At 40.4% G+C, this 27,992-nt stretch overlaps 1 protein-coding gene and 1 long non-coding RNA gene across 2 annotated transcripts; both read right to left on the reverse strand.

Moving 5' to 3' along the window:
- Positions 1-603: 603 nt before the first annotated feature.
- Positions 604-27,594, reverse strand: LOC103882903. Its single transcript, XR_644875.4, has 5 exons — positions 26,387-27,594; positions 25,236-25,370; positions 24,217-24,341; positions 19,503-19,577; positions 604-2,901 (listed from the first exon to the last, which is right to left on the reverse strand). It is a non-coding gene; the product is annotated as an uncharacterized LOC103882903 (long non-coding RNA).
- LOC101013299 (CDGSH iron-sulfur domain-containing protein 2) lies at positions 8,930-10,014 on the reverse strand. Its single transcript, XM_031665355.1, has one exon. The coding sequence runs from the start codon at positions 9,949-9,951 to the stop codon at positions 9,544-9,546; it is 408 nt and encodes a 135-aa protein (XP_031521215.1). The 5' UTR covers positions 9,952-10,014; the 3' UTR covers positions 8,930-9,543.
- Positions 27,595-27,992: the final 398 nt, after the last annotated feature.

Consider the following 27,992-nt stretch of genomic DNA (forward strand, 5'->3'; position numbering starts at 1 on the left):
TCACTAATCATCAGAGAAATGCAAATCAAAACCACGATGAGATACCATCTCATACCAGTTGGAATGGCTATTACTAAAAAGTCAAAAAACAACAGATGCTGGCAAGGCTGCAGAGAAAGGGGGATGTTTATACACTGTTGGTGGGAAAATAAATTCGCTCAGTCACTATGGAGAGCAGTTTGGAGATTTCTTCAAGAACTAAAAATAGAACTACCATTTGATCCAGCAAACTCATAACTAGGTATATTCCCAAAGAAAATAAAGCATTCTAACAAAAAGACACATGCACTCATGTGTTCATTATAACACTATTTACAATAGCATACGTGGTATCAACCTAGGTGCCTATCAATGATGGATTGGATAAAGAAAATGTGGCATACATATATAATATATATATACATATTTTATATATATATGAATACTATGCAGCCATAAAAAAGAATGAAATCATGTCCTTTGCAGCAACATGGATGCAGCTGGAAGCCATTATCCTAAGCGAATGAGTGCAGAAACAGAAAACCAAATGCCACATGTTCTCACTTATAAGTAGGAGCTAAACATTGGGTACACATGGACATAAAGATCGGAACAGTAGACACTGGGGACTACAAGAAGGGGGAGGGAGGGAGGAAAAGGTTGAAAAGCTACTTTTTGGGTACTATGCTCACTACCTTAGTGATGGGTTCAATCCTACCCTCAAACTCAGCATCACACAATATACCTTATAACAAACCTGCACATCTACCCCTCAATCTAAAATAAAAGTTGAAAATTTTTTTAAATACACAGAAAGTAGTTTAGAGTTTACTAATCAGTAGTACATTTAAAGTTGCTCTTCTAAAACCAAGGCTGAGAAAATTGTCCATTTTATTTATCAAAAGAAAAATTCAGTGAATTCTACTCACTGTCTGACCGTAGTGAGAATCAGAATGAATGAATGCAAATGTCTGTCCTAACAAATCCCTCTGGTTCTACTTCAGTTCCTGCTGTCTCCATATTTTTCATCAGTGTGTGGAAGAGAGATGTGGTGAAACTGAAGTGGCAGCTTGTTCTTAGAGAACAACAAAAATGCACTTAAAATTTACTCCTTAGGAGCTGTCAAAAGAGTTTGGCAATAAATACAACCTAATGTTCAGAATAAAAAGAGCAATGATCTATAATCCCATTTTCACATCTATTATAAAATCCAACCATGTGTTTCTTCCAAGACAAACTGATTTTATTAACATAATGACCAGACATGTATAAATGATAATATGAGTTTATTTTATAAGCTTGGATCTCACATTTCCATTCTATTGTGGAGATTCACACTTACCCAATTCTAACAAGAGTTGGATAAACCAGTGTCTTCCTAAAATAATAATGATTATTCATCACAAAAGAGTCACAAGCAAAGTCTACACTTGAAAATGTCCAGATTGTCTTTCATGCTATGTGCATTAAGCAGTGTTTCATTTTTAGATCTGGTATATGGACACTATGGATGAATATGTTGATTAATTAGAACAAGTTTATCAAGTTCTTTGAGAGTCTTGGAAGACCAAGTAAAGTAATTCAAGGATTCAGTCCAGACTAAATAGTGTGGCCTAATAGATCAAAACCCTGCAAGAAACCAAGCTGTGGAAAAGTAATAATGTAAATAAAAATGTGATTTCAATCTCTGCTTGGCGACTGTCCTCCCTCAGGCCACTAAGGCTCAGTGCCATCAGATGCATTAATGCTGAGACATTGGTCACTCATGGGGGAGGTGGGGATGGTGAAAAGCTTTTTTGCCTGTAGATCCAGGGGAACTGCTTATAAGCCTGAAATGTATTCAGCTGATGCACCAGACATCAGTTACTGTAGAAGCAGAAGTGAGGAACTTCCCCTAGCATTGACCTAAGAGGATAAATGCATGGCGATGTGCTGAGTTACTTCAACAATGCAGAGACACCCAATGTCAAAATGCCACAGGGCTACCCAGTGTTGCAAGGCTGAAACTGGGTTTTCCATGAGACTTTTAAAGCAGTGGGATTTCTGATTGAACTGTCAGCAAAGATGCAGACCTCCCCAGCATGCCACTCCCACCACTCATTGTAAGAAGAGCAGAGTAACTTTTGTCCTGGGTAACAATGATGAATGATCCTCAAGTCCTGATGCAAACCAACAGTGCTGGGACCACACACTGGCCTGAGAAAAATACATATGGGTAGTAACTAAGACATTTCCAAGGGATTCCTAGTCTTTCAACAGGCTCTGAAAATGGCATGTGATCCAATCCCTGAAGCTACCAAAGGGTTTAGGAATTTGGCTGGAGAAAAATAGAGGGATGAGTATCCAAACTCTAGGCCCGCAAGCCCTTTACTCAGATTTGGAAATTTTCCTGGGGCACAGAAGTTTAACAGCACAGGATTAAGAGGTGGGACATTGGAGTCAGACATCCTGGTTTCAGATTCTGATCTGCCACTTAATAGTTGTGTAATCTTGTGAAGGGTGCTTAACTTCTCTGAATCCTAGTTTTCTCATCTACAAAATGGACGTAATTGTAATATGTGAATGAATTAGGACTAGGTTGTTTGCAAATGGCAGGTAATTTAAGACAACAGTAGTTTTAACAAAATAGAAGTTTTTCTAGCTCATGTAAACATAGCAGTCCAGGTGGGGTATGGCAACCCCATATCAGGAAGGACTCTGTCTTCTTTCACCTATTTGCTTCACCATCTTCAGTTTGTGGCTCTCATCTTCTGTTTGCAGATGGAACTCCAGCTCCAGTCTTCACACTCACATTCCACACAGAGGAATTAGGAAAACGGGGAAGAAGGGAATGGTCTTCCCCTTTATAGACATGTCTGCAAACTGCACCAAAACTCTTCTTTATCTTCTTTCACTGGAGCTTAATCACATGACCACATGTGGCTGCAAGAGACATGAAGTCTTTATTTTGGATGTCCACATACCCAGATGCAATTGGGAAAGACTACTATGGAAAGGAAACAATGATATAAGGAGATGCACATCAGTCTCTGCTACCCAACATATCCAGCTATTGTGAGGACTGAATAAGATAATGTTGATAAAGTATTTTGCACAGAACCCAGGCCAAAGGAAATGTTCCATGAATGGCTGGGATTGCTGCCATCCCTCCTCTACCCAGAGCATCTAGGCTTGGTTCTGTGTTGCCAGGAGGGCACTGCAGCTGCTGGACAGGAGGCAGATGTAGGACATGAAGAGATGCTGTTTGGGGAGCATGGAGGGTGCAGAGGGCTGCTGGTAAGCAGGGCTGAGGCTAGGGTGAGGTAAGTGAGGTACACATCTCAGGTGCAAAGTGCAAGGGATGCCAAAAAACTCAGTATTCAAGAAAAAATATTAATGCAATATTTTAAAAATCAAAATGAGGCCGGGGGCAGTGGCTCGCATCTGTAATCCCAGCACTTTGGGAGGCTGAGGCAGGTGGATCATGAGGTCAGGAGATCGAGACCATCCTTGCTAACACGGTGAAATCCCGTCTCTACTAAAAATACAAAAAATTAGCTGGGCGTGGCATGGTGGCAGGTGCCTGTAGTCCCAGCTACTCGGGAGGCTGAGGCACGAGAATGGTGTGAACCCGGGAAGCGGAGCTTGCAGTGAGTAAAGATTGCGCCACTGCACTACAGCCTGCAGGACAGAGCAAGACTCCATCTCTAAATAAATAAATAAATAAATAAATAAATAAATAAATAAATAAATAAATAAAGATGATGAACAAATTATCATAATTGTAAGTAAAGGCAGTATCTGACTCTGTCTTGCACAATTCACCTCATTCCCTTCACCTGGCCCTGCCGATCCCTTCTTTCTGGCAGCCTTTGCTCTAACCTGAGAGAATTAACGCAGTTTTGAAGGAACTGCATCTGCAATAATTATATCAGACCCAATAAAATATAAAATCTCTAAGGCACATAGATATCTTTAATCTGTACATTAACTTTAAAGAAACAACACTATTTTAAAATTACAAAACCTGTACCATATAAAATACAAAAAAGAAAATTAAAAGCATCCAAAATTGCACATTAAGACAGAATCTTCATGGACATTTTATTGTCTATCTTTCTAGTTTTAAGCAGTATATTTTCTATTTAAAATGGAATCAATCCAGTATATACTATATATTTTCATTTAACAATATTTCTGTATCATTACTCTTCCATGATACAATTTTTATGTGTTACTCATTGTGTGTGTATATCAAATTTAGACTGTTTCCAACATTTTGGTCTTATAAACAATAAATATTCTTGTAGTTAAATTGTTGTTGCAATTATCTTTTTATTTACTTGGTATAAATTCTTAGAAGGGGAATTGCTGGTCAACCTTCTTAAGATTGCCAAACAGCCTTCCAGAAAGTTCTTCCAATTTATATTTCTCCCAGAAACATATGAAAACATGTTTCCCATATCCTTGATGATGTGGAGTATAATCAACTTTTTAAAATCTCTACTGATTAAAATAGGGAAAAACTAAAACATTTTCATTCACATTCCTTTGCTAATGACGGTCTTTTTCTTGTTTTTCATTTTTATTTAAATTTGTTTAAATAAGTTGCCTGATGAGGTAAGCCCCATGATGGAAGGATGTATGTCTGTTTGTTCATTTAGGTCTCTGGGGCACCTATAACTGTGCCTGGCAAAAATAAGTGCTCAATAGTTACTGGATGGATGATCTCCAACACTTATAAGACTTCTTTATCCAAGCAAATAACATTTAGATGAGTTTTACTTTTTTTAGTTTATCCTGTGCCCTTCAGTTTTACTTATTGTGTTCTCTGCTACATAGAATATTTTAAAAATCAAACTAATGTTTTCCTTCATGTTTTCTCTCTGCTTGCATCAGGATTAGTGACATTTTATATATACCAAGACTCTATGTGTGTGTATGTGTGTGTGTGTGTGTATGTGTGTGTGTATACATTTTTTTCTATTTTGCTTTTTGTTTTTAAATCATGTAGGCCTTATTTTGCTCTCTTTAGAGTGCAAAATAGAGTGTTTCATTTTTCCATATAGTAAGCAATTTGTCTCAAAAGTATTTGTTGAATTACGTGCCCTTTCCCAGTCAAATCAAACTACCATTGTCACTGATGTGAAATGCCTTGTCCTTATCTAAACTTGAATCTCTTTCTAAACTTTCTATTTTTTCATCGGGTTTGTCTCTCTACACCAGTACCATGCTGTTTTAAAAATTGTTTTGATATCAGGATAGGCAATTCTCTCCTCATTATACATTGTGCTAAAAATTCTCATTTACTCTCCTATGTTTATTATTTCAGGAACACATGTGAATCATATGTTCACATTTTCTTATAAATCTCCATTGAGGGCCAGGTATTGGTTGCTCATGCCTGTAATCTCAGCACTTTGGGAGGCCAGGGCAGGAGGTTCACTTGAGCCCAAGAGTTCGAGACCAGCCTGGGCAACATAGTGAGACTGCCAATCTCAAAAAAAAAAAAAAAAATCCCATTGAGGTTTTATTGAGATTGCGTAACATTTATAGATTAACTTGGTGACAAAATAGATCATTATAAACATTCCTTATACATGGATATCATGTGTCTAGAATTTAATAAAGCATGTTATAGATTCCTTATATATGTCCTGAACATTTCCTATTGAATTTATTCCTAGATATTTTATAGTTTAATTACCATTTCAATAGGATTTTTTCCTTTATTTGTATTTATTTTCTCACTGGTTATTGCTCTAGTATTAAAAAGCTATTTTTCTGTACATGTTTTTAATAAGCCACTTTACTCAATATTCTTTATGTATGAATTTATTAGTCTTTCCAGATAGATTGTCTTCTGTAAAGTCTTTTTTATTTTTTCCTCTGTATCAACATTTATACCTCTGATTTTGTTTTCTTACCTTATTGCCATTCTTTAAACTTTAAAAGCAATACTTAATAATAATTGTTATAGTAAGTATCTTCCTTTGCCTTGTTTTTAACTTGAAGAGAAATATTTTTACTTTTATACTATTAATTTCAGGACTTTTTTTTTTTTTTTTTTTTTGAGGAGTCTCGCTCTGTCACCCAGGCTGGAGTGCAATGGCATGGTCTTGGCTCACTGCAACCCCCAACTCTGGGTTCAAGTGATTCTCCTGCCTCAGCCTCCTGAGTAGCTGGGACTACAGGCGCACACCACCATGCCCAGATAATTTTTGTATTTTTAGTAGCGACAGGGTTTTACCATGTTGCCCAGGCTGGCCTCGAACTCCTGACCTCAGGTGATCTGCCCACCTCGGCCTCCCAAAGTGCTGGGATTACAGTGCATGAGCCACCACACCCGGCCAGTATTCTTAATTAGGTTAAAAATCTTTATTTCTAAGAATTTTTTTTTTTAATCAAGAATGGGCTGGGCGCGGTGGCTCAAGCCTGTAATCCCAGCACTTTGGGAGGCCGAGATGGGCGGATCACGAGGTTAGGAGATCGAGACCATCCTGGCTAACACAGTGAAACCCCGTCTCTACTAAAAAATACAAAAAATTAGCCGGCCGAGGTGGTGTGCACCTGTAGTCCCAGCTACTCGGGAGGCTGAGGCAGGAGAATGGCGTAAACCTGGGAGGCGGAGCTTGCAGTGAGCTGAGATCCGGCCACTGCACTCCAGCCTGGGCGACAGAGTGAGGCTCCCTCTCAAAAAAAAAAAAAAAAAAAAAAAGGAATGGATGTTGAATTTCATCAAATGTTTTAAATACTAGTACTAGTAATTTTCTTTGTTCTAGTAATATGATTGATTACATTAATTCATTTCCTGAAATTGTATCATTCTTGTATTTCTAGAATAAACTTACTTCGTCATAGTATTTTTTTAAATAAAGCTCTAGTTTTGATTTACTAGTAATTCATGTGTGATTATGTATTAGTCAGGGTTCCCTAGAGGGACAGAATAAGAGATACGTATATATCTATCTCAAATCATCAAAGAACACATAATTCCCGTGTTAGTAAAAGCAAAAAGGAAGGGAAATGGAAATCTTTGCCATTTCTTTTAGAAAACTCTATAACCCTGATACCAAAACTTGACATATTAGAACCCAAAAGAGAGCCAACTATAGATGGAATATAAAATGATAAGTGATAGTCTGTGATGGTTAATACTGAATGTCAACTTGATTGGATTGAAGGATGCAAAGTATTGATCATATATATATGATATTCATATATATATGAAATATATATATGATTATAACAAGACTTCATATGTATATGATCTATCTATATATCTATATATAACTATATATATATGAAAGTCTTGTTATAATCAAAATCTTAGTTTTCCCTTCTACCTCTAATAGTTTCTCCTCAGATGATTTGATGTTTGCTCAATATTTAGAATTTCATATATATATATATATATATGGGAGTTTATTAAGTATTAACTTACATGATCACAAGTTCAAACAACAGGTTGTCTGCAAGTTTGAGAAGCAAAGAGAGCCAACCCAAATCTCAAAACTGAAGAACTTGGAGTCCAGTGTTCGAGGGCAGGAGGCATACAGCATGGGAGAAAGATGTAGGCTGGGAGGCTAAGCCAGTCTCATCTTTTCATGTTTTTCTGCCTGCTTTACATTTGCTAGCAGCTGATTATATTGTGCCCACCAGATTAAGGGTGGATCTGCCTTTCCCAGCCCACTCACTCAAACATTAATCTCCTTTGGCAACACCCTCACAGACAAACCCAGAGTCAATACTTTGCATCCTTCAATCCAATCAAGTTGACCCTCAGTTTCAGCCATCACAGACTATTACAATTTTATATTTCATCTATACCTGGCTCTCTTTTGGGTTCTAATATGTCAAGTTTTGGTATCAGGGTTATCGAGTTTTCTAAAAGAAATGGAAAAGATTTCCATTTCCCTTCCTTTTTGCTTTTAATAACACAGGAATTATGTGTTTTTGATGATTTGAAATAACTTGTCTCTAACTTTCTCTGGATCCAGTACCTTTAACAATAGATCTTTAACAAAATTTTCTACCTTTTCTATGCTTTCTGTTTTCTCTATTCGGATTCTCAACTTCTTTTATAAGACTTGATCATTTTCATTTTTATTCTTTAAATCTTTGATTTAATCATGATTTTTGAGTTTATCAACAAAAAAAATGGTATTTTCACAAAATTTTTCATAATATCTTTTGTATTTTTGCCTAAATCTACTTCTCATTGATATTTTACGTTGGAATTTTTGTGTATTTTTTTCTTTCTTTTTTTGTTTTGATTAGACTTGTGAGGAGCTCGCCAACGTAACTGGCTCTTTTCAAAGAATGGATTTTGGATTTACTATCATTTCTTCACTCTTGTAATTAATTTTAATTTCAATTTCATGCTATTTCCTCCTGATTCCCTTATATTTCTCTTTCTGAATGGAGTTAAAAGCTTAGATTATTTTGTTGTTTCCTTTCTTTAATAATAAACATACTTGAGACTATAGTTTTCTTTACTGCGTATAGCTGTATTAGCTCATTTTTGCTAGGTAATGCTGAAGGAACAAATAATATCAAAACCTCACTGGCTTACAACAGCCCAGGTTTATTTATCTTTTACATTTCATGTTCTTTGCATGTTGACTGCAGTTCTGCTTAACGTCTTTATTCTGAGATCCAGGCTGAACAAACAGCCTCCTCTCTGGGACATGCTGTTCCTGTGGTTGAAACATGCAGAGGCTCTTGGAGCTTCTGCTTGAACAAGGCAAACATTGCCCCCACCCCATTCACATTCTAGTGGGTCAAACCAATGTCACACATTCAAAGAGAAGGGCATACTGCTGTCACAGGGAGGATGGCAAATAATTGGAAAGATGAACACAATCTACCCAAAAACTTTGGTAATATATTTTGTTTGAGAAGTAATATTCTTACTGTCATTTTTTAACTGTGATTTTTATTTTTTTATTCACCCATTTTTTTTTTTTGGAAAGTAAACAAATCTTTTATGCTGTAAATAACTGTTCCTCAATGGAACTTTTTATATCCAGTTTACTTCTTTTCTAAAGTTAGGATATTCATATTAAATACACAACAATCTCTATAAAGTAGAGTCTATCTCTGTGAAAACACAAGTAATTCTTGATGGCAATATTTTTCTTAATTCATCTAAACAAATGAAGTTTGGGAGGCCAAAAGAAGAAAAACACACTTCAGATTATCAAAACCAAAAGAGATATTAAAAAAATATATTTAACAATGTAGGTGGGAATTTTAAATACAAGATCCTGTTGAAAATATTGATATTCAAAGAAACAAACAGCTTTGGATCCATAGCCACAATTTAGGTTTTCCTAAATTAAAATCAGAAGTGATTTTATTGTTGGAAGATACATTAATTCTTTGAAGTCAGAATAAGAGGCTTGACAATTTAATTTCTAATTAAGTGACTGAATATACAAAGGATCAAATACAAACAGTAGTGCAGTGCAGCAAGAAAATAAATTGGAAGAGATAATTGTTCAACCAGCAGTAATAATTAAGACCACCATTTTAAAATTTTCTATACACAAAGAATGAGAAAATATTGTTATAATATTATTATTATACTTCTTTCTTCTTCAGTATTAGTGGACCCACATTATCTCCTGTCAATTCATTGTGTTTATTATGTGAACCATCGCAGGCAGGAAACGTTTTAGAACGCCAACACCTGCAATAAGCTGCTTTAGCAAGACACAAATCCTCAATGTTTATTTCATTCACTACTTTCGGATTTTCCTTTTGTATTTTAAGATTAATCAAGCTATCCTTCTGTTGTTTTTTCTTCTGGAGGAATGGACGAACTGCAAGGTAGCCAAGAAGTGCGAGTACACCAAGGAAAGGCAATAACCGAAGCCATTCTGAAACTGTGAGCCTAGCGAACCCGGTAATGCTTTCAGGAACTGGGAGCCGCTTCAGATATGCGGGGAGCTGCACCTTCACGATGCGGGCCACGCTCTCCAGCACCATCCTGGCCAGCGGCGTCCACTCCTCTCCTGAGCCCCCTCCGTTCTGGCCAAGCTGCAGCGCCTGCGCCCTATTCACCCATTTTTAAAAACTCATTTAAAAATTTTTAAGTTCTCAGACATTTTTTGTTCTAAATTTTTAACATTGTTTTTACTTCTAGTTTTATTGCATCATAGATGGAAAACATAGCCCATATAATTTCTACTTTTTGGAAAGCCTTGAGCTTTCTTTAGTGTGTCAATAAATGATTAATTTCTGTTAAATCCCATTGAAATTGAACAGAATATTTTCTCTATTTGTAATCTGTAATTTTCCACATGGATCTATTAAGCAAATATCATTAATCATATTATCCCAGTCCTCTATATCCTTATTTATTTTGTCTATTTGCTCTGTCTGTGATTGAGCTGAGTGTGTGAAAATCTTGTTATAATCAAAATCTTAGTTTTCCCTTCTACCTCTAATAGTTTCTTCTCAGACGATTTGATGTTTACTCAGTATTTAGAATTTCATAAAAATGACTTTAAAAATATGTTGACTGACTATAGCACAATTGGCAATTACACTGTGATGATAGCATTTGCCCCTATCCGATGTGTAAGAGGCACTCTTTTGTTGCAAATCATTTTCTTAAAAATGTTATACGAAACACATTTGCTCCCTGAAGTTTTCTCCTTGAATTTTCCTTTGTCTGATATTAATACTGCCAACATTGTTCTCTCTTTACCTGTATCAGCATGTATATTCATGTCTATCTCCTAAAACTTATTTTCAAACTTTCTGTATCACTTTAAGTTTGTCTCTTGTAAACAAAATATAAATTATTTTTTAATGATCTCTAAAAATTTTTTTTTTTGGAGAAGGAGTCTTGCTCTGTCACCCAGGCTGGAGTGCAGTGGTACAATCTCAGCTCACCGCAACCTCTGCCTCTCGGGTTCAAGCAATCTCTAAATATTTTCATGTTTTATGAGAGTTTTAAAATCATGACTAGGTATTGTGAATTTAATGTCCTTGTCATTGTGTTAGTTCTTCTGTTATGCATGTGTAGTATGCACGCACAGGCTTTTTCATTTCTTTTAACTAATAATATAGTCTGTTATAAATTTTATAATTTGCAGATAGGCATGGCTATCCACAAAGGTAGAAATCATCCATCCTTACTAAACTTTGAAGAAATATTTTGGCCAACTAATTCCAACTGAAGTGTCAATATTTCACAAGAGGGCTGCAGCCGTTGCTAAAGTTCACCTAAATCTTATATGAAAAATAGAAAAAGGCAATTTTAAACTTATTTTTTAAAACACATAAAAGATAATCTCTCTGAGACTCAGTTTTGATTGCAAGAAAAGAGAAAGGTGCTGTAGAGCTAGTTCCTATGTAAGAATTAGAATGTGCTTATTTAAATACTTGTAATTGTTTTGAACTAGTTTAACGAGTCCTCTCTGTTTGTCTAGGACAAGTACCCTTGGCTATTCAACCACATTTCCACTATTAATACCTTTCTTTTTCTTTTTGAGATGGTCTCACTCTGTCGCCCAGGCTGGAGTGCAGTGGCTCAATCATGGCTCGCTGCAGCCTTGACCTCCTGGGCTCAATCAATCCTCCCGCTGCCTCAGCCTCCAGAGTACCCAGGACTACAAACCTGCACCACCACACCTGTCTAATTTTTTAACTTTTCTGTGGAGAAAGGTTTTTGCCATGTTGTTCAGACTGGTCTTAAACTCCTGGGCTCAGGCAATCCTCCCACCTGAGCCTCCTGAAGTGCTGGGATTACAGGTGTGAGCCAATACACCCAACCTTTTGCTATTAATCTTGACATTAAAAGTTATCACCATTGGTTTCTGGGCTCCTTGGACCAGCTGTGGGCAATGAAACTTTGATTGGGTGGCTTGACTGAAGAAGAAAATGATCTGCCCAAAAAAGCAGTAGGTGGGCTCCCACCTGGTACCCAATCCAAGACTGCCCACCTGTTCCTTGAACCTTGGCTATTCAACCACATTTCTACTATTAATCTTTTCTTTTTCTTTTTGAGATGGTCTCACTCTGTTGCCCGGGCTGGAATGGAGTGGCATGATCATGGCTCACTGCAGCCTTGACCTCCTAGATCTAAGAAGAGCACCGAAGGAAGGTTCAATCCAAATCCCTACTCTGCTACTTGTGTAATATTGGACACTTCTCCAACCCCTGGCACTTAACCACGGTCTAAACTGGTCGCAGAGCCTGCCCTGCCCACTGCTTCCTCAGTAACTGTTCTGACTTCACTGGAGTTTTACCATTTTTCAGGTGGCTGTGCCTATGCTAAGTGCTGCGAGAAAAGCAAGTGAAGACAGTTCATAGAACAAAGACATCAAGCTCAGTCTAACGGTTAGAGGAAGATTCTTGGTAAAGAAAGTAGCACCTGTCAGACTGATAGAGAAGCAACAGGAGACTTTCAAGATTGTAGGAAGGTAGGGATTCCTTTAATTGTCTGATAAGATGCTAGACTACCACATTTGGTTTAGAAATTGTGGTCTCCATAGCAATGAACCTGAACTGTTACAATGCACACTCTTAAAATGTAATAGTCAAAAAGTTAAAACTATGACTCCTGTGCCAATATAAAAGATTTTATTTGACTCACTAATTAATGGGAGAACCCATAAGTTGTTCACACTGGTTCAAAGGAGAACCTGAAGAACAGAGGTATCTAAAGGCAGTCAGGAATGTTGAATTAAAGTTAATAATAGATGCAAAACTGGTTAACATCTGAAAGGGCAATAAGATGTAATGTTTAGGACTATCTTTTCTAAATCTGCTGCTTTTCTAAATCACTTGCTTTGCTGTGGACAAGAATCATTGGCATTATTATCAAATTTTCTATAAGCTAACTTCTACCCCTATGGCTATAAAATAAGCCTAATCAGTGGAGAGCCAATCAAAAGTGCACTCCTTATAGGTTATGCCAGACAATGCCCAGCAAGTCACTGAACTGCTTGCCCAGCAAGCAGTTCTATTTGCCTGTTTTCAAGTTGTAGACAAATTTTCCTTATAACACCTTAAGTTAGGAACAACTGATTTTAATACTGGTTTCCAACAAAGTTGGAAAAATTTGAGTTGGTCAAATATGTGTGAGCCTACTCCAATGTCTTCAAATACTTATTTTCACCTCCCTGCCTGGATTCAGGTCTGGCCTATATTCTAATGAGCTCTACTGTGTGTCCCAGGAAGGTCATTCGGGTTTACTCTTGCTATCAAGGGTAACACATTCAGCAAATTCTTAAGCTCTTGTCCTCTTTCCAGCAGCCTTTTGTGGTCCATTTACAGTCTGCTGGGCTGAGCAGGAAGAGACAGGTTGCTCTGGGCAGTGTTCAACAGCACAGCTCTTTGTCTCTTGCTGTCAGCCAGCCCTGTCACTACATTGTTCTTCAGGCGGCATGCCTTTGATGGACTATCTACCCCTTCTGTCTCAACACTCCAGGCAGCATTTGGAGAAACAGCAGCCCTATGCTGTTCCTTCTGGTACAGAATAATCCCATTATATTATGATGTGCTATCAACTCGGTTCCACATATTTGTTGAGGACACTTGAGAAAGTCCTGAAGATGTAAAGGCATGCTCCTTGTTCTTAAAGAGCTTTCCTTCTGTTGGGAGACAAGCCATACACACGCAGCAAAGGGCAGAGGCTGGCAAGAAGAGCAATGAAGAGCCAAGAAGAGCACTGAAGGAAGGTTCTGTTCGAATCCCTACTCTGCTACTTGTGAGATCTTGGACAATTTATTTTCAAAATGTCATTGCAAGTTATTTCTTTTTTAACAAAATAGCATAATTTATATACCATAAAATCTACCAATTGGAAGTATACAGTTTAGTAAAGTTATCATAGTAAAGTTATAGAGTTGTGCAAACACCACCTCGATCTGGTTTTAGAACATTTCCATTACCCCACGAAAGTTCCCTCGTGACCACTTGTAGGCAATCCTCTTTCTCACTCTAGCTCTGGACACCCACTGAATGCTTTTTGTTTCCATAGATTTATCTTTTCTAGAAAGTCATATAAATGGAGGCATACAACATGTAGTCATTTGTGTCTGGCTTCTTTCACTTAGCATAACATTTTTGAGTGTCATCCCTGTTGTAGCATGTATTAGCATACATTCATTCCTTTAGATTGCTGAATTGTATGCCATTTTATGAATATGCCACATTTTGTTTATCCCTTCACCAGCTGATATGTATTTAGATTGTTTCAGTTTGGGCCTATTATGAATAATGCTTCTATGAACATTCACATGTAAATTATTGTGTGGATATGTTATTTATCTCGGGTAAATCCCTAGGAGTAGATTTGTTGAGTTGTAAGCTAAATATCTAACTTTTTAAGAAACCGCCAAACTCTTTTTCGAAATGATTCTACCATTTTACATTCACACCAGCAATGCATGAAGGTTCTAGTTTCCACATCTTTATAATCGGTTATTATCTCTCTTTTCTTTTTCTTTTTTTTTTTTTTTTTTTTTTTGAGACAGAGTTTCACTCTTGTTGCCCAGGCTGGAGTGCAATGGTGCAATCTCAGCTCACAGCAACCTCCACCTCCCAGGTTCGAGCAATTCTCCTGCCTCAGCCTCCTGAGTAGCTGGGATTACAGATGCCCACCACCAGGTCCAGCTAATTTTTGTATTTTTAGTAGAGACTCCCGGGGCTTCACCATGTTGGCCAGGCTGTTCTCGAACTCCTGACCTCAGGTGATCCACCTGCCTGGCCTCCAAAGTGCTGGGATTACAGGCATGAGCCACTGTGCCTAGCCTCTCTTTTCAATTATAGCTATTCTAGTGGGTGTAATAGTATCTTATTGTGGTTTTGATTTGCATTTTCCTAATGGCTAATGATATTGAACGTATTTTCATGCTCTGACTAGCCATGCACACATCTTCTTGAGAAAAATGCCTATTCAAATCTGGCCCATTTGAAGTTGAACTATCTGTCTTCTTACTGCTGAGTTGTAAAGGTTGTTTATATTTTCAGGATACACATTAGAAATAATATTTGCAAATATTTTCTCCCAGTTGGTGGCTTATCTTTTTTTTTTTTCTTTTTAGAGATGGGGGTCTCTGTCACCCAGATTAGAATGTGGTGGCATGATCACAGCTAACTGCAGCTAACTCCTAGGCTCAAGTGATCCTTTCACCTCAGCCTCCCAAGTAGCTGAAACTACATTCACACCACCATGCTTAACTAATTGTTTTCTATTTTTATTTTTGCAGAGATGGGGACTCGCTATGTTGTCCAGGCTGGTCTTAAACACCTGGTCTTAAGCGATCCTCCTGCCTTGGCCTCCCAAAGCACTGGGATTATAAGCGTGAGCCACCACACCTGGACTTCATTTTCTTAATGGATAAGTTATTTAAGCTATTGAATCTAACCTCAATTGTCACATATACATTATGGGTAAATTAATAATATCTACTGTCAGGGTTATTGTAAGGATTAAAAGAGGCAATATATGTGAAAAATACTTAACGCAAGGCTTGGAAAATATTAGGAGGTTTGCTGAATAATCTGAACATAAGCAAGCGCATGAAAAGTGTCAGGTTATGGGTTGCAATGAGTACTCCACTTATACAGGGAGGAAAGAAATCAAGCATGGGTAGAAGGTGCCACAGCTCCACAGCCAGAATAAAACTTTGAGATGCGCATTGAAGAAAGAAAGCAGCTGACACAGGAAGGCAGCCCAGGCTAGGAAAGCAGCCAACAAAGGCATAGAGGCAAGAGTAAGCACAGCTTGTGGGGACACAGAAGCGAGAGCAATATTCTACAGAGGAACATGGGTCATCCCATGTTCCCACATTGTATTTTTCACACAGTGCCAAATAACATTAGAGCCTGAGACAGAGTATGTGAAATAGGTATTTCATCGAGTTCTGTCAAGTTATAAAATGATCTTTCTATTTCAAAAGAGGAAATCAAAGAAATGGCAAGAAGATTCCAGCCAATGTAAAAATATGTCACCAATCCTGTGGAAAACCGCAAATATATTATTTGAGGTGGAGATAACTGTGGTGCCTGACAAAGACGGGCAGGAAATGAGCCCACGGGCAACCAGGGTCTGGATGCAGGAGTACCCAGGTCAGCTGACCCAAGTTGTGGACTAGCTGGGGAATGTGAGATCCTGCAAAGTCCTGTACTGTAACCTGAGCAAGTTTAACACCAAGACCATGTTGTTAGAGGATCATCAATCAAACACAGATTCAAGAGGCAGGGCCAGTAAACCAGGAACCCCTGGCTGTCATGAAAAGAGGGTAAGCCCAGAAAGTCAGAAAACACTAACAGTTGATATCTGTTTGAGCTTACTCTACACTTGAGACTGGGTCAAGTTTTCAAATGAATTATCTCATTTAATCTTTGCTGTTCCCAGTTAAGTAGGTCATATTATTTTCCCCATTCTACAGAACCACCAAGATGACAGAATTACCAAGACTCAAAGAGGTTGATACCGGGCAGAGCTACGATTGAACCTGGACAATCTGACTCAGCCCTAGCTCGTAAGTACAGCACTACGCTGGGACCCGGCCCCAGCCTGGGCTCACATTGATAGCAGAAACCTGCCTGTTGCTCTCAGTACTGTTCTCGGCCAACACAGGGCCTGACACATATGTCAACACCAAACAGAGATGTATGTAAGAAAGGATGGCAGAAACAAAAGCAATGTCTAACAAGACAGATGGAAGCTAAGCACCATATGCATGAGACACAATGAAGAGATCCACAGGTATACCAGGATCAGCAGTGAGATGAAATGCAGGTAGTGTCTGGTTCATAGGAATTAAAGTTTGAAAATCATCTGCTTTTTAAATATAAATTAGAGCAGATCCAGGCTTTTCCCTCTGAAATAACTTCATTCCTAAACCACTTTATTGCACCAGACTTTGATAAGTGAGTTTCATAACTGGTCCTTCAGGGCTTGTGCAGGGTCCAGTGTCCAGCCATCACACTCACAGCTGCTCTCCCTGGGACAGGTTGGAAATGGCTCCTTCAATGTGCATAATTCGGAGTTCAGCACTAGCCTACCTAAGCCTCTTGCTAGTTGCATGGTTGGAGGGGGGTTCACCTCTCTGGCCTCAATTTCATCCCTTGTAAAATGTAAATAATAGTAATTTCTACTCCATGTAGGACTGCAGGAAGTTTAAATAAAATGTTGCATTTAAAGTCATGAGAGCAGGGCCTTTTAGTTTAAATAAAATATTGCATTTAAAGTCATGGGCACAGGGCCTTTTAGAACAAGGTCTAAAAAAAAGAAATCTTGGTATTATAATTTCACTTGCCCAGGTGCTAGTGCACCACTCATATCAGATGGGAATGTCTCATCCTTACATGTGTCACATCCTTCTTGCACTGTGCCATCCCAGGCTGGACATGCAGGATGCCAGTGAGGCTAAATCTTGCCATTCTTATCCTATGCAGAGGAAGGCTAGCCTTACTCTCTGAAGATAAGACATCCCTAATTCCCTTCCTTCCTCTACAATTCTCCACACCCTTTTTTCCCCCTTTCGGGCCTAGCAGACAACGAATGAGTATCCTGGTGTCTTGCCAGTTGTAGCAGGAAGTTATGAATAAGGATTGCATGGGACGATTGACTCTCTAAAAAGATAGGCACCAAATTAATCCTGAAGGATGGGCAGTAACCACAGGAAACTTGGAGCCATGAGGCTGCCACTTAACACTTACATATCTCTGTCTACCCTGGAGTGTTAGGCAAACAATAGCTTAATCCACTAAAGGCCTGTGAGCGGTATTATTAGTCATGGAATATCTGAGATCAACCTTTGGGTACATACACTCAAGGCCAGAATCTGGCACCCAGGTCCTCACGTGGGACTAGGATCCCCACATGAGTCTTTAAGGAATGTCACAGCAAATTTTCAACAACTGGTTAATGTCTACCAGTGCTTAGCAAATTAGGCCTGTGTTGAAGTGTCTATGCCCAAGGGACTGATTTATTGAAATGCCCTAATTAGGATCTTGTAACACATCAAAGGGCCATTAAAGAAAAAAGTGCTGGCTTCAGAGACTAAGGGGTATACATAGGCATGGTTTGTCTCTCTGCCAGGCTCAACAAATGCAGTTCTGACAGTGCAATGGACTCCACTGGGACAGCAGCCATCAATAAATTCGAACATGACCCATCTGCTGGAGGAAACCTGGTGTAATCTCTTCCCACATGCCCACTTTCTCCTTTCCCCCACTTTAGAGGCCTGCAACAAGCTCAGAGTCAAGGTCAGGAAGGTTCCTGGACCAAAGAACTAGCTAGGCCAACCTTCCATGGAGGATTTAGAAAGATGCTGCAACAATTTATCAGCTTCTGGAATTATGGTCTTTCTATCTCCACTGCTACCATGTCTTAAATACACATCTTCCATTTGAAATCTCCTCAACCACAAAGAAAAACAGCTTTCCCTATAGGCACATCTTCCAGGCCAAGCCTGTTTTGCTGCTGAGAGTAGATTGCCATACTTATTTCTACTCAGCTTAAACCCCAGCACTACCAATTCTCTCCCTCTGTAATCCTGAGTATGCTGTTTAATCTCTTAGTTTCTTCATCTGTAAAGAGGGAGGACTAATGATAATACTTACCTTGTGGGGTTGTTGGGAGGATTAAAAAATGCATGTAAAGTACCTAGTACACAGTTACAATTTGATGAATGTTATTGTTATTATACTTGTAATATTATGATAAAAGGAGACTGAGCTGACTGTTAGTTCACAAGAAAAAATAAGCAATAGTCTTTTTTTTTCTTTTTTTTGAGACAGGGTGTCGTTCTGTCGCCCAGGCTGGAGTGCAGTGCTGCGATCTTGGCTCACTGCAAGCTCTGCCTCCCAGGTTCACGCCATTCTCCTGCCTCAGCCTCCCGAGTAGCTGGGACTGCAGGTGCCCACCACCACGCCCGGCTAATTTTTTGTATTTTTAGTAGACATGGGATTTCACCGTGTTAGCCAGGATGGTCTCGATCTCCTGACCGTGTGATCCACCCACCTCAGCCTCCCAAAGTGCTGGGATTACAGGTGTGAGCCACTGCACCCGGCCAATAAGCAACAGTCTTTACAGAAGCCCCTGAATATGGCCAAGACAGGGAATGCCCCTCAGAGTTTCAAGATGCCCTAGGCTGCCTCAGGTGTAAAACATCTACAACATGAATACAATTCTATGCTTAGCTAATAGTCCAAGCTTGCGTTTTTATCAACATTAAAGAACATGACGCAAAGAGCAGCAGTCACCCACTACAAGTAACCTTGGAAAAAAGACTGCTTCAAGATCTAGGACAGGAAAAATACAGGATAAACCTAGAGCTTCTTGATATACCAGATAGTAAGGAAGTTAGCAGAGTCTACTAGGGTCATGTCAAAAGGACTCAGGAGCTGTCTTGAAGAGGTTCCCACTGGCCAAAGATGGGGCAATCTGAACATCGATTGGAATGATAACTGCTGCAATGGACTGAAACATGCCAAATATGTTCTAGGAGACTAATTCATTATTTTTAACACTGGTAAGTAAAAAAGAAAGAATAAAACATTTATCTCACCTTATCAGTATGACCCTATACTTCAGGATAACCAAATAGTTGATGAGGGGAGATTTGTCTTTATACAGTTTCCAGCTAAAGAATGAAGAAGTGATGATATAATATCACTATTTCATAATCTGAATAAATTAATATATCTAAGCATCAATGATCAATGGCTACTAATAGCATAAAAACAGAGACAATCATTTAGTGCCGCTTGATGAGGGTGCACACCACCATCTATGAAATGGTCTTGCTCAAAATATCACATTTTAATCTGATCAAGCTCTAGATCTAAATGCTGATTTTCAGGCAATCCAAAGACATAAAAACATGCTAAATGACACCATAGGGATACAATAAGCAAACCCTAGTCCCTGGGAAACGCTAAAGGACAAATCATTGCTTGCTTCAACAAAGAAACTGAAAGGTAAAAAGAGTAAGATGAAAAACCTATGAATTACAAAGCAATTCATACTGAAAACACCAAATGCTGATAAGGACACAGAACAGCAGGGACTCTCGTTCACTGCAGGTGAAAATGTGAAATGCACAGGCACTTTGGAAGACAGTTCGGTGGGTTCTTATAAAACTAAACATACTTTTACCATACGGTCCAGCAATCACATTTCTTGGTGTTTACCCAAATGAGTTGAAAATATATGTCCACACAAGAACGTGCACATGGATGTTTATAGAAGCTTTATTTATAATTACCAAAACTTGGAAACAACCAAGATGTCCTTTAATAGGTGAAGGATTAAACTCTAGTACACTCATACAATGGAATATTACTCACTGCTAAAAAGTAATGAGCTATCAAGCCATGTAAAGACATGGAGGAGCCTTAAGTGCACATTACTAAGTGAAAGACACCAATCTGAAAAGGCTACACACTATATAATTCCAACTCTATGACATTTGGGAAAGGTGAAACTATGGAGAGAATAAAATGATCAGTGGCTGTCAGAGATTATGTGTGGGGAGAGAAGGATGACTAGGCACAGCACAGCATATTTTTAGGACAGTGAAACAACTCTGTGTAATACTACAATGGTAGATCCATGTTAAGCAAATACTTGCCCAAACCCATAGAATGAACAGCACCAAAAGTGAACTCTAATGTAAACTATGGACTTTGGATAATGATGATGTCCCAATATAGGATCATGGACTGCAACAAATGTTCCATTCTAGTGTGAGATGTTGATAGATGGGGAGGCTGTGTATATGTGGGGGCAGGGGAGTATATGGAAACTCTCTGTACTTCTTGCTCAACTTTGCTGTGACCCTAAAACTCTTCTAAAAAATAGTCTTTTTTTAATACAAGAAAAAAAGCAGCCCATGTGAAAAACCAAGCAATTATAATACTATGTATGAACGTTACTTGGCTTCCAACTTGAACAAACTATATATGCAAAGTAGAAAGTGAGAGAGAGGGAAAAGGAGAAGAATTCACTAGACATTAAGGAATTACTGTAATAATTTTAGAGGTGAAAATGTACTGTGGTTATGTTTGAAAAACAGTCCTATTTTACAACTACATATGGAAATATTTATGTAATAATATGAAGTCTGAGATTTGCTTTAAAATATTTGGGTGTTGGGGGCAAGTGGGTAAGAATATGGATGAAACCAGATTGTCTCCGTGATGGCTACATGGAGTTCATCACACTGTTACTCGACTATTGTCAATGCTTAAAATTTCTCCTATTAAGAAGTTGTTTTGTTTTAAAGGCAGTGCCAATCAGGGTACTAAGTGCAGCCTCATGATAATACATCTGTTGTGGTATTACATGGTCCCATGGACAAAACTCTGGGGTTTTTATCATAAGGGAGGAGGCCCAACACTTGACACCTTAAGTCAGTTAAGTCACTGAAATCTGAAAACCTCTACAAAGTTAAAATAAACCTAATCAATTATTTCAAACTTCTGGCTCCTGTATCCATCAGGCCTCCTATGCTCAGTATGCTTAATGGGAATGAAGAAAGTTATTACTGTTTCCTCAACGATGGATCCTCAAAAACTAAGTATGGAGACCATCTCTTGATGTTGGTCTAACAAAGGGAAGAAAAGGAACATTCACGAAATTTCTTCTACAGGGCAGGTACTAGGCTTGCTTCCTCTCACAAACACTCAGGAGAGCTCAGTAAGGTAGGAATTAGTATTTCCCATTTTGAGATGAAAAACTGAAGCTCAGAGAGGAGAAACAGCCTGCTCATGGCCACAGAGTAAGTGGCTGAGCCAAGAAATGAGCCTTGGCCATCTGAGTGTATGGCACAGATTTTTAATCTCCACTCTATATTCTTTTTGTGTAGAGTCAACCAAGATTGAGTTTTAGCCATCACTTAAGAATATGACAAAATCCGACTGCTTTTAGGTATCAAACCCAATCTCTTTTTTAATTTTGAAGTTCTGTCCACAGTCCTATGGCAGAGACTTCCCAAGCCCTCTATAGAAGGCTGGGGGTATGAGGGTGAGGAGGTGTGTGGAATTGCACTGGGAAGCATATTGAGGATTATACAGAAAGCTGAGGGTCAATGTCCAAGAACCGCATGGAGGCCACACAGCCAGCATCTTATCCAACTAAGAGGCCTCCCTGAAGGGCTGGGCAGGACCAGGTGTGGGGCCACAGAATAAAACCGGAGCCATCAGCTGGAAGAAGAGACCAACAAGAAAGAGAGTTGAAGGAGGAGTCTGAGCTGATTTCCTGAGCCAGTTGGCAATGGAACCACAAGTGTCTCTGGGGTCTTGGCCTGGCAGCTTTGGAGGCATGCTCGGTGGCTCACTACAACACAATTCTCCTGGAATACACAGCTCTTCCAAGGTCATTTAGTTCCATTCTCATAGAACTGGATGCATATTAGTATTGGGGCAGGCCTCAGACACTCTCCAGGCCATAGGGTTTTCAAACAATGTTTCAAAGTGCCTGGGCAACCACCTCAAATCACCCCACGGGCCACAGGCCCAAAGAGTGGTCCTTTCTTCATTTGGCCCATTAATATAAGCATTACCTAGAAGGCCTTTGTCTTCCTTGTCAGTGAGTTTTAGATTCCACTCAAGTCAACAGTTATCAAATGTCTACCAAAGTTTCTCTAAGGCCAGGTGTGATTAGGATTTCAGACTGACAGCCAGAGGGCATGACTAGAAATGTGTTTTCCTTCTCTCCTCAAGGGACAGATACTTTAGAGTTTGAATATAGGGTATCTCCAGAAGAACGCTTTTTCAGTTTTCAGGTTGGGTGAATCAGACCTTTCTATCCTAGTAAGATGAATTTGGGCAAAATACTAAAACTTCGGAGCTGCTATATGAGATGTATTGTGATTTATTGTATACATTTGCTATTTTCTAGGGTTTGTTACTCAGTAGGAACCCAATTAGAGCAAGTACTTTAAGGTTGTATTGTTTTATAAAGGATGAAGATCACATGCAGATTTGGATTTTTATCTTCCTAAAGAAATGTATGTAGCAAAGTATCTTCTCACAGGGTCATGATTATTTTTATGCCTAAGAATCTGAGACACCAGCATGCTGGGAGGCCCACCTAAGCCAGCCACTAAGAGGGAAATGGTGTGATATCCACCCTCTAGTAACTTGGGTCTATGCTTGCAGCTGACAAGGAACCACAGGAAGGATCAGGGGTCCCCAGGACCAGGTCAGAGGCAGAACCTCTGAGGCATGTGAGGTCTTTATCAGACTCAAGACTCAAATTCACTTCTCCTTTGTGCTAAAAGCCAAACCTTCATGCATGCAAAGCATGGATTGTTTGATGCAAAAGATTCAGATGATTAACTGTGCAGGGAGAAAACAGACTCAGAAAGGTGAGGTGACTCTTCTGAGGTCAGTTCATAATGACAAGACTAGAAACAAGGTCAAGATGCCAGTAAAAGTTTAGTCTCCAGTCTCTTCTCCCCCTGATTTTTGTTTGTTTGTTTGTTTGTTTTTTAATGTTCACCTTTACCCTGTTTTTCCAGCCTTTTCCCCCTTCCATGTGCCTTGTATGTTTAAGATGTCCTGAAGTCCCTGAGGCTGAATTCCCTGGTGTGGCCTCTCAGACAAGGCCAGTTCCTCCATCCCTACACTGATGCCCTGGAAGTGGTCACAACCCAGCAGCCGTCAGGGTGCAGTGTATCTTGGGCTTGCACGTCACTTTGGGTTCCCTGATCCATACCTGGGCCCCACGTCAGAAAGAATCTGTCACTCTAGTTGAGCAGTGTTGACAAGATGAATATCAGTTCAAATGAACATCTTGGAAAGAAACACAGAGAGGCCACGGAGTGCGCGGAGAGAGAGAATCCTATTTTATTCACAGTCTCTATACCAAATACTACTCTCACAAATCCAGGTAAGAGGTGTGGTGGCTCACACCTGTAATCCCAGCTACTCAGGAGGCTGAGGTGGGAAAATTGCTTGAGCCCCGGAGTTTGAGGCCAACCTGGGCAAAATAGCAAGACTCCATTTCTAAAAAAGGATAAATAAAAGGAATACTTTGCTAATATTTTTGATAGATCAGTAGAGTGACTATAGTTAACATTAATTGTCCATTTCAAAATAACTAGTAGAGAATAATTCAATGTTCCTAGTGTAAAGATAAATATTTAAGATGATGGATGCCTCAATTATCCTGATTTGATTACATATGAATATATCAAATCATTACACATACCCTGAAAATATGTACACCGGATATGAATCAGTTTAAAAAATCCAGGTAAGAACACTGGGCCTCACCAAGTGGGAACTCAGCTCTTAGGCCACTAAAGGTGATGAGACTTGCTAGAAATCCAGACTCTTCCCCCATCAGTCAGATAGATACTCCTTCCTTCTTTCTTCTCTTGTCTTTATTTGTATATCTACTAGGGTTAGAAGGAAGAAAAAACATAACTGCCATTAAAAGCTCAAAGACAGAGGCATAAAATGACAGTAACTTGTGTGATATGTCAAGTCCTGTATTTGTCACTGAATCCTCACCATAGCCCTTTAAGACAGGCATCACACACACCAGCATGTAGGAAACTGCTGCCCAGGGGTGAGATGAAATTCACCCAGGGTCACTGTCTTAGTCCGTTTAGTATTGCTACAAAGGAATACCTGTTGCTGGGTGATTTACAAGGAAAGAAATTTATTTGGCTCATGGTTCTGCAGGCTGTATGAGAAGCATGACACCAGCATCTGCTTCTGGTGAGGGCTTCTGGCCGCTTCCACTCATGACAGAAGGTGAAGGGGAGCCAGGGTGTGCAGAGATCACATGGTGAAAGAGGAAGCAAGAAACAGAGTGGGAAGGTACCAGGCTGCTTTTAACAACCAGCTCTCAAGGGAACTAATGGACTGAGAATTCACTCACCATCCCCCACCCCCAAAAGAGAGCACTCATCTATTTATAAGAGGTCTACCTCCATAACCCAAACATCTCCCATCAGGCCCCACCTCCAACACTGGGGATCAAATCTCAACGTGAGAGTTGAATGGTCGAATATCCAAGCTATAGTAGTCACAGAGCCAGGTAGTGGCAGGGCAGGGCAGGATTAAAACCTAACTTTGTGTCCAGAACCCAAGCTCTTAACCTCTAAGATGGAGAACGTACCAGAACTCACTTGCTTCCTTCCTATTGTCTTTTGCTTCCCTCCCCCACTTCATGCAGACCACAGGTTCATGAGGAACTTTCCTTCAGTGGCTGCTCTCTAGCAAGTGGGACACCCAGAACGTTTAGAAGATTTAGCAGAAGCAGCTGTTGGCTATCAATGCCTTACCTAAAGAGTCTTCACAGTCACGGCAAGTATCGCACTGTAAATCAGCCTTTCTGGAGTCATCAGGGCCCTTGTGGAAGACGGGGAGCCCTTCTCAGGTACTTCAAGTCACAGCCCTCAGCCCACATTCAGGGCTTGCTTAGGCAACAGGAGCAAACTAAGTCAGGACATATTTTAGCAACAATATTCAAATCCTATTTCACAGCTTCAGAGTGTCACCATCATGAACACAGAGCAGGTGAAGAATGTGTTAACGTTTCATAACCCTAAACTAATATTTCAGGGATTTCCTACCTTTGCCCAAACCTTATAGCCCAGAATCACGTCCTCCCTGCCCTCAGAGGCTGAAGCTGGGCTGCATGGACATCGGAAGCACAGAGGACACACCTGTCCAGCAACTAACACACACTCTCCTCTAGCCCTCCTAATGACCCTGGGGAGCAGGCAGAAAGATACCACTCTTCCCTTTTTACAGATAAGGAAACTGAGGCACAGGAAGGTAAGATTGTTTGTCCAAGGTCCTACAGCTAGTAAGTAAGAGATCTGAGACCATATCTTTGATCTTCTGACACCCAGACCTTCCTTCTTTCCATTATCCATTAAAGCAGCACAGATGCAGTCCTTCTTATTGTAACATGTTATTATTCTTTAGTCTTCTTAAAGTCATCCCTATAACACATTGCCAAGTAGTAGAGGCAACAGCCTCATTCTCCATAATAAGGTCATCTGCTAATAATTTTCCCTCTTTCTCCCCAAGTTTCTCCCCTTTCTGGCCCCTGCCCCCACTTCCTATACATCATCAATATCTGCGCAAGCTACCTTTCCCGGGGAGACGTCCGCCTCCACCACCCCTGCCAGGGTCCCCAGGCGGGAAGCATCCTTGGAGATTCTCGCCTCCCATACCTCTGTCAAAGTAAGAAAAAAAAATTGGAACATAACAAGAAAGGGAAAATGTGGGAACAACAGCTATCTTACCTCTCCCATCCCTGGGATGAGAGAGGGAGATTTCCTGCTTCTACAAACAACCAAGCTCTGAAAGGAGGCTTCTTTTACATACACTTTGCAGGGATGACTTAAGTAAGTCTTGAAGACTCTCTTTCCCTGGAGACTAGACTAAAAGTATTGTTTAGAAATCTAATACATGGTTTATTTACTCAATTTGTGCTGAGCTCCACAGTTCCTTCAGGCCAGCCTCACTCGCCCATTACTCTATTAATGCTCCATTACTGAAATTAGTGCTGTAATTGGAGGGGGAAGGGCCGAGGAAGGGGGCACTCCTTAAAGGCACAGGTCTCGGCTAATCACATCACAGGCGGAGGCACTGAGGAACTGGTGTGGGGGCCACACAAACGCCCAAGCTACTCCTCGGCCACGCGGCGGCGGGCAACTGACGCGCGCGACGCTGCGCCGGCCAATCAGCGCACGGCTCAGTCCCGTGGGCCCAGCTTCCAGGTGGAGCTGCTCCTGCGCGCGGTATAGCCAGGTTCCGGGGCCTGGCCGCGGCCCCGCGGGCTCTTACGCTTTCGCTCCCATCTCGCACCGCACGCCAGCGGTTCAAACACCTCCGGGAGGATCAGACCCCGAGTGCACCTCTGACCTCAACTCTGGGCAGGGGAGGTCAAGGCCGTTTGTGTGAAGCTTCTTCGCGCACTCTCGTTTCTCCTGGCGGAATCCCAGCGGCCTCCCTGCACCTCCGGCGAACGCCTCGGCACCTCTTCGCAAGCCCACTTTCCCGGAGACCCTTGCGTCCCGCTGTGCTTCTGCGTCCCTCTCCGCGGCTTCTCTTCAGGGACTGACTTGTCCTCCGTAAGGCAAAATCTAGTCCCTACCCCTTAAGCATCTGGTCCATCACTTCCTCTCATAAGCAGATTTGTTGAGAGGGCGGCCCACACTCCTGGCCCCGTCCTCACCTCAGTTTGGGATCTGAATTGCACCCTCTCCCACGGACGGAGGTGGCTTTCTTAAAGGTCTCCAGTTGGCCAATCCAATGGCCATTTCTCGATTCTTATAGGCCACAGGACATCGAAGGAACATCTGAAATTGCAAACATCCTCTTTCTGGAGTGATTGTTCCCTTTGGCACCTGTGAATAATAGTTTCCCCAAGTTCTCTTCTCCCTGAAGGAACATTCTTTTCCTACAGCTGTGATTCTTCTAAGTCCCAGGTCCTTTTGAGAATCTGATGAAAACACACTCACACGCAGACACACACAAACACAAGCACACAATGTGCATTCATGGACCCTACAGGAGCCTGTAAATCCCAGGTTAACCATTTCTGCTCCTTACTTTTTTTCTTGGTGATCTTACCAATTCCTGTTTTTAAAATTCATATGGGCCAGGTGCAGTGGCTCACGCCTGTAATCCCAGCACTTTGGGAGGCCGAAGCGGGCAGATCACTTGAGGTCAGGAGTTTGAGACCAGCCTGGCCAGCATGGTGAAACCCTGTCTCTACTAAAAATACAAAAATTAGCCGGGCGTGGTGGTGGGCACCTGTAATCCCAGCTACTCCGGAGGCTGAGACAGGAGAATTGCTTAAACCCGGGAGTCGGAGGTTGCAGTGAGCCGAGATCGTGCCACTGCACTCCAGCCTGGGCAACAGAGCAAAACTCCATCTCAAAAAAAAAAAAAAAAAAAAAAAAATCATATGTATTTGGACAATTCCCAAGTCTAAATCCCCCAGCCTGGACCTCTTCACCTGTTCCCTACTCACATTTTCAGCTGCCTGATCAACATGCCATAGGCCTCATCTATCTCTGCTA

The sequence above is a fragment of the Papio anubis genome, chromosome 4 (genome assembly GCF_008728515.1).
Source record: "Papio anubis isolate 15944 chromosome 4, Panubis1.0, whole genome shotgun sequence".
Lineage (NCBI taxonomy): Eukaryota > Metazoa > Chordata > Mammalia > Primates > Cercopithecidae > Papio > Papio anubis.